The sequence below is a fragment of the Pezoporus wallicus genome, unplaced genomic scaffold (assembly GCF_028554395.1).
Source record: "Pezoporus wallicus isolate ANWC-B61680 ecotype Strahan unplaced genomic scaffold, APGP_CSIRO_Pwel_v1 contig_913, whole genome shotgun sequence".
NCBI lineage: Eukaryota > Metazoa > Chordata > Aves > Psittaciformes > Psittacidae > Pezoporus > Pezoporus wallicus.
In genome coordinates this window covers 81,329-88,919 of record NW_026642934.1, presented here as the reverse complement: position 1 = coordinate 88,919, position 7,591 = coordinate 81,329, and the positions used below count along the sequence as shown (strand labels likewise).

The 7,591-nt window shown below is 48.8% G+C and overlaps 1 protein-coding gene across 4 annotated transcripts in view; it reads right to left on the bottom strand.

The window, feature by feature from the left end:
• Positions 1 to 2,614: 2,614 nt before the first annotated feature.
• LOC130611955 (splicing factor 3B subunit 3-like) overlaps positions 2,615 to 7,591 on the bottom strand; it is a 58,607-nt gene continuing 53,630 nt past the window's right edge. For 3 of the 4 annotated variants that reach the window (XM_057433219.1, XM_057433222.1, XM_057433221.1), the window contains 5 exons: positions 6,943 to 7,155; positions 5,912 to 6,010; positions 5,317 to 5,460; positions 4,518 to 4,622; positions 2,615 to 3,525 (listed from right to left, as the gene is read on the bottom strand). In XM_057433219.1, the coding sequence (XP_057289202.1) occupies positions 3,385 to 3,525; positions 4,518 to 4,622; positions 5,317 to 5,460; positions 5,912 to 6,010; positions 6,943 to 7,155 (702 nt within the window). In that variant the 3' untranslated portion in view covers positions 2,615 to 3,384. The remainder of the gene's footprint in view (positions 3,526 to 4,517; positions 4,623 to 5,316; positions 5,461 to 5,911; positions 6,011 to 6,942; positions 7,156 to 7,591) is intronic. The other variant, XM_057433220.1, reaches the window with a different exon arrangement.

The following is a 7,591-nucleotide window of genomic DNA, read 5'->3' as shown; positions in this document are numbered from 1 at the left end:
TTAATTTTATCAAGGGCTCATGATGACTCCGGTCCCCTAAGATATAGAGCCCCTGACTCTCCTATTCCGTTTTCAATATTTCCTCATCTCTGATCCTTTTTCTGCAATTCTTCTTTATATGTCCCTTCTTTTTCTTTTGTTTAGTTTTTATTTCGTTCAGCGGATAAAGTCTAGCTCCCGGTCTTTCTAGCCACACTTCCGCATATTGACTCTCCTCCGGGTTAAGGGGTTTTTTATTATTAACCCAGAGGTTTAATTGCTGTCTTACCCAATCTTCTTCTGACCCATAGACTGGCCAAAAGACATTTTTAGAAATCTTCTTCCCTCCCCATATCTTAGTACAATATTCTCAATTGTCTAAGATATATGCCAGAGGGGTATTCTTAGGTACAATGGGTACCCTTCCCATGGGAGTCGAAGGCTTGCTGCCCTTCCCCCCCATCTTCTGGAATATCCACAAACATACACTCACTCACTCTTCTTGTTCCTGGCCCAGTCCCTCGCAGGAGATGGGAGACGCAGTACTTAAGAGTCCACACTCGCTTGGTTCAGTATATCGAACCTCTCACTCGTTATATTCCAGGAAACCCAATCCCGCCCGAACGGCAAACCCGCGAACAACTTCGCAATATACTTACGTGTCCTGCGTCTTCGTCCGGACTCCCGTGCACAGAATTTTATGGGATTTTACCGGTTTCTCCTTTGCTCATTATTCTAGAATTTAGGTTCGTCGGTAAGGTTGGGGTGAGCTGTTGGTCGCGGGGCCACGAAATGTCGCGGGGCGCCTCCCCGGAGGACCAAAACCCACCGTTCCTTATCCGAGTCACGGCACCAGAAAATTGTCATAAATTGAGACCACAACGGATCATAATCCAATTAAAATTTTATTAATTATAGCAAGTAGAATATGAGCAAAAACATCGCTGGACGACAGGGGAGTCTGAGCTCTGCCAACTGCCATGCTGAGCAGTTCAAACAGCCCCTTTTTATACATCTCACTTCCGTGTTCATGAAGTAGTGGAGGTACTCTGCGCATGCTTCCGCTGTTGTTAGGGGGTCAACCTCTGCCTCCTGGTGATCGTTGAGACTGAAGTAAGAAGTTTTCCTCCTTTGTTCCATAGTTGACCTTTTACTCATATGTCCTTATATGGAGTTGTTTGTCTTATCTCCGCCAGTTCCTGGAACATCTTACAGTTATCTTTAGTCAACATCTGCTAAGTGGTACTTGGTTTAGTTTGTGTAAGCGATTATGGTTATCTTATCTTGCACAAGCTGTGTCTGGTGATTGTTTGAGTAAGTTTTCACATCTTTTGTTGCCTAACCTTTACATTGGGCTTAACATAAATCTTAATAAACAATACCCTTATCCTTAGTTTCTTACAGCTTATCTGCTTCTCCTTCTGCTTACAAAGCCCCCTGCTCCCCAGGGAGGCGGGTGGGACCCGAGCTTGGAGCCCCCCACACAAAGGGGGCTGGTGGCTGCCCCTTGCTCCAGAGACAGGTTATTTACTTACACAGGCCCAGCCAAGGAAGAAAACCTGTTTGGGAACACCCCAAGCCCCCCCCCCCCCCCCCGGGTGTGATTTCACCCTTAGGACTACTGACATGGTGACAGACAAGTTTTGCCAGAGCATCCCCTGATCCAGAGCAGATGTCACACTGGGGGGGGGGGGGGGGGGGAAGAGGATAAGGCTATGGGGAATGTGGGGAGCACAGGGTGGGCACCCCATGTGCATGATGAGCCAGAGGCTGGACTCCCACTAAATTCAGCTCAGGTGGTTACAGCTCCCTGATGCAGGCGTTCCGGTAACGTACAGGAAGGGAAAGGAGCACAAAGCCTTTCACCCTGGGCAGAGGCTGGGTGCCACAGTGCAACCAAAGGGCAAAGCCCTGTGTGAAGCCCCTGGCACCACAGGCCTGTAGCAAAAACCCAAAGCAGGAGAGGGGAGAGGAGGGTGCGGGTTTGCCCTCACCCTGCACAGTACATGCACCAGAGAAACACGGATGCTGTTCAATGCGAGTGCAGCACTGGGCCAGGGGCTGCCCATCATTCTGAGCAGGGAGGAGGCCAGGGTTCCTTCATTGGATACCACACATCAAGGGAGGGCTCCCAGCTCCCCAGAGACAGGCCCACTGGGACCCACACGGTCCCAGTAAGCCAGGGATCAAAGCCCAGACTGAAGATAAAACCAAGAGGCACCTGCTGTGTGGTTGGCAAGGAAGACACACCTTCTCCTGCCATCATGGCAGCCAGCTGCTCCTCCCAGAGCCGCAGCCCTGCCCTGGAAGGGCTGGAGAAACAGTAGTGGGAGGGAAGACCTTTCCCTCACACCCTTTCTCCACATACCCCACTTTGTGCATGTCCAGGCATAAAGTGGTGCTGGACAGCAGTATCTGGCTGCAGGACATGCCGTTGGGCTTGGGACCAGCTCCAGGCAGAGCAGGCAGGGAAGAGGAGGAGGACTCATGGTCTGATACCTGCAGGGCTGCAGCACAGCTCCAGAACCACAGCCAAGGCACAGGGCACGGATGTTTCTGTACTCCTGCACCCTCCTGCTGCCACCAGGTCAGGATAGCTGCTGCAAAGGAGAGAACCCCAGGGTCAGGCTTGTAAAAAAAACAGGCTTTTATTCTTCATGTGCTGCTCTCAGTCACAGCTTGGAGACACTGCTCTTGCCAAAGTTATTATGAAACAAATCAAGTCCCAGACTCAGGCCTCACTCTTCCCCACCCCCAAGAGTCAACATTGTACAAAACTCTATTTACAGGGAACACAGTCAGAAATGGCAAGTCCAAAAAAAACCTCTCACAATTCAGAAGAGAATGTTCAAGACAAGTATGACAGATACACCCTCCACACAGCCAAGCTTCCCACCAGCTGCTCCCAGGGCTAGTGGAAGAAGAGACTTTCTCACCACCAACTACTGAATAGAGCCTGGCAATCCTGAGTCATGCCATAGCTCTTTCCTTTACCAAAACGCTGGGAAATTGCAAAACCCACTTGATCCTACAAAGGCTCAACTGGATCTGCCCTACAGGGCTTTCTGTGAGGCCAGCACAAGATACCCTCGGGCTCCCCCATCCTAAAGGGAGGCCAAGGAAATGAGGGTGAGGGGTCACCACACCCTTCCTTGGGCACTTCCCAAGAGGGAATCTCTGGTCAAAACCAGGATGTTGGGAGTCTTCACAGAAATGGCAGGATGTGGTGGGAGACCTAATATCTGATACTGTATTTACTGGAGTCATGTTGCTTTAAAACATAAACCAAGAGGAGCAAAACAGTATTTAAAAAGGGAAGCAAAGCACACAATCCTCTTCCCAACAGTGCTTGGAAGAATGTCCACAGGAGGCCTGAGGAGATGCTCTGCTCCAGTCGGTGGCTGCTCAGAAAGCGTAGCGTGTGCGGATGTCTTCCAGTTTCTTGGACACCTCAGGTGGGGTCCGGTCCAACTCTTCTGCCACATTCTTCTGTTTGTTCAGCTCCATGGAGTTGAACTGCTCACACAGGTCCCCATCAATCACATTCTGGAGGGGCAAAGAGGTGAGCATTGAATCCATACCACACAGAAGCACTGAACCCTGACTAAGTGGGAATTAATGGCAACAATTTGTTCCCAGGAGCTTCTTAATCCTGTCCTGGAAACAAGACCATGCTCAGTGACCTCATCTGCTGAATAGCAGCAGTTAGCAACAAATTAATTACTGGCCAGCTTGATTAATGAAGGAGAAACCCCAAAAGCCTAGGTGCAGGTGAAGAATCACACAAGGGAAGGGAAGATGGATTCAACTTGAGTCCAAGCGCTGTGCTGGGAATGCTGGGGAGGCTGTAAAAGATGACTGCAAGGCAGCTGTAGCCAAATGTGAGGCATCTTTGAGACTGGCCATGCTGCAAATCAGCCCTGAGAACATTAAGAACAAGAACACCCTCTGCATTTGCACAGCTTTCTGACTGCTACTATGAATAATACCCTGGTAGTAGTCACCACACAGATACTCTGGTGCAGTACTCTAGACCATTCTGGTCACAGCATTTAGTACTTGACAGCTTCAAACACAGCTCCTCAAAAGCAGAAATAAACAGGAACAGCTGTTTGTTATGGGATTTCCCTTTTCAAATGGTGGTGGAAAAATACATCCCTGAGGCAGCACCCAGTTTGAGGTGGCAGGCAAACAGCTACTCAGTGCTGTTTCTCCTGATGGAGAAAGGAGATGCTGTGCCAAGTACAAAAGCACAACAGCTGCACCTCTGGGCTTGGGTCTGGAGACCAACCCTCAGAAGGCTCATTACAAGGGTTAAGAAACCAAAACAGACACGGTATTAAGCGCTAAGTACTGTCATCAGAGTGCTGTTCAGGAGCTAGCTTCAGTTCCCACACAAACTATGGCTTACACTGCCCCAGTCTTCCCTGCTGAACAGCAACCCTGACTTGCTTCTGTCAGGCCCTCAAAGCTGTTCCATGTCCTAAAGCAAGTCTCTGCACCCCCATGACCAGCTGATTCTAAATACTTGGACTGACCTTCACTGGGAAGTAGTAGGAGCGGAAACTGAGGTGGTCTCGCCCGCAGAGAGGAGGGTGCTCAGACCTTAAGTGCATTTCCACATGCTGGAAGAAGTCGTGATCCTGGGGAGATGAAGAATTGGTAAGAGAACAGTTTGTTACACATCAATGCCACCAGCAAGGCAAGACAACACCCACCGGGGCTGGAACACTGGCATGATCAGGTTCTGCTAGAGTGGCCCTGCACACATCAGCCAGAGTCATGGTCACCCCTCAACAGTTCCACCCTGGGAGCACCCACAGCAGAGCCAGGCAGCCAACTGTGCCACCTTGGCTGGGATCAGCCTCCCAGGAATTGGAACATACAGTAGCTGTACAGCACAGAGGTGCAGCTTTAAGAGTGAATGTCTTGGCATCCACTGCTTCAGGAGGCCACAGCAAAGAGAGAGGAGAAAACCACCCTCAGCACTTGAAGCATCAGCGCCTCATCACTACAGTGTACAAGCTACACAAAGCATGCCAAAGGATTCCTCCTCACAGACACTAAATCACCCAAGAGCCCCTCTGCAGCACAAGCAGATTTACAACAGCAGGGCAACAAGAATAGCTCTCAACTCTTCATAGAGCTAAGAAGCTCCCCCTCTTTCCCTTCACATCAAAGCCTGTCCCACAGCCACAGGCTCTCCTGCAGCCCAGGTTTTCACACACTGCAAACCCCTGGAGTTACACTCAAGGGATGCAGCACATTAATATACTGGCTGGAGGTGAGTGCACAGAGAAGCAGCGAGTCTGCAGTATGACGATGGGGCTTGCTTACTTCGTGGGAAGTAAAAGGGACCAAAATTCCTATCCCTCCAGACAGGGTGGTATACACCAGCGATTCAGAGCCTCCTGGGATCAGCGTGGTCTTCTGTAAAGAAAGCACTGTCTCTCCCACGTGGTAATTCATAATCACTTCAGCCTAAAAGTCAACCGCAGAAACATGTTTTTTCTTTAGCTTATATAAAAGCATCAAAAGGCTTGAGAGTGAAAAGCAGAATAAATTTGGCCACCTGCTAGTTCTGAAATGCCTTTCTAAAGAGGAGCTGCCTTCCACTTGGGACCAGATGGCAAAATTCAGCATGCTGCTGAACTATATACCCTCTTGAGCTGGACAAACAGATGCAAGTAAAAAGGGAAAGCAGGAGAAGAAAACAAGTGTGCTGCTTCAATCAAACATCACCAAACACCCAGCACCTGTGACTTCAGAAACTGAATTTGGCTCCCAGTGACAGTGAAAACCCATCACCTGCAGCACAGTAGATATAGCTGCAGTTCTGCTCCTGCACATCTCCTGGACAACACTGCAGAGAACTTCACAGAAAAGCAGCACATTCTTTTCCCATAACTGCATGCTTCCCATGAAGCATTACCTTCTGTGATGCTCCATTAAGAAGCCCCCTGTCCCAGAGAGCTTTGTTGCCTGTGGGATCCTCATCTACCTCATCATTGGTGTTGGGAGGCAATCTCACCTGCATTGAAAGAGAAAGAGTCAGCAAGCTGCAGAGAAGCAGCACATTATCTCTGGAGAATCCCTGTGACCCTTGAAAGGCTGCTATGGTGGACTCTACAAGAATCACCTCACACTTATGAGCAAAATAATCCACTTGCCCCTTCAACAAGGCCTTCAGAGTTAAATGACAACCATGTTGTCAAGATCAATGGTCTATCACTCAAAAACATGGGCAGGGCCTCATGACCAATCTCTGCCTGGACCAGCACTTGCGATCACCCTGGGAGCTATGGTCAAAATGGCCTGAGGGTGGTTCCCACTAAGGCAACAGTTTGATGGATGTATGGCAGGAAAACCAAAGAGGATTGATTTGTGTGAGTCAGCTAAATACCATGGGTGCAGTGTCTGACACTTGCTGAACTCTGCACTCCAAAGCAGCTAAGTACACTTCAGAAAGAGATCAACGCTCTGTCAGAAAGACCATCTATTCTCTCCTCTTCCCCTGCTGAAATCCAGCCAAGTGAGGCAGTGTCAGCACTGACAAAGCCAGCTTTCAAGAGAAAGTGACAGAGAAAGCTAAATGTCAGCAATGAGGTTTAACCAGGGAAAGTAAGAGTGATAGCCCTGACCCAAGTTCTCATGTGCCCTTTCAGTCACAAACTTAATTTCAAGGCTTATTTCACAGCAAGTTTTGAGACAATTCCAATACACAATGCTTCCGAAACATGTTTTTTGACCTGCTGATGCTTTAACTTGTCTGCTTTCTCACAAACTGATAAACTGCAGCCGTCCACTATGACGATGGCTACTTGCCCTGTAAAAACAAGTGACTGGTACAGAGCGTTGTCTGCAGCAATGCACAGATCCTCATTCTTTTAGGACAAATAATGGGTATTTTAAGGAAAAATACATCCTGTCCAAGAAGCCCCGACTTCTCCAAGGCACGCTTACCACACAGATGTTGCCAAACTTGTCTGCTCCAGCCACAGTGTCATAATCCAGGAGGGTGGCTGCAGTGACCCACCGGGGATAAGTGTCATCAGCAAAGATGATGAGCTGGTTCTCATTCCTTTTGTAGCGCACCCAGATGAAACTATCCTGAACATCTGAAACAATCACTCTGTGCCCAATGGTCTGTATCCCACAGATGTAGTTGGCAATGTGCTTTTGAGAGAGAAAGGACAAAACCCTGGTGCTTCAAAACAGGGAAGTGTAACCCATTAACTCTACCATATGCAAACTGAAACATTATTTCCCGCTGGGAGCTATGGGTCACTCTCCATTTCCCATCATTTCCTCCAAAACTACCTCTTATTTCTGGTATACTACAACCCTGAGGTAAATACACTGTCAATACAGGGCCTTGCAACCCAACCACACACCACTCTCAGCATGCTGAATATGAGTAGCATCCAGAGAACAAGCACTGCTGGTGAGCCTGTGAACTGAAATTCCAGGGCCAGTCCTGCAAGCAGGCATTGCTTCAGTGTCCTCTCACCCAAAACCACCCAACACACACACAAAAATACTTTTCCCTACAAATTCCCAGTCTGCCTGGGAGCTTGCTGGAGTTCCTTTATGCAATAATGAGCTACTGGCA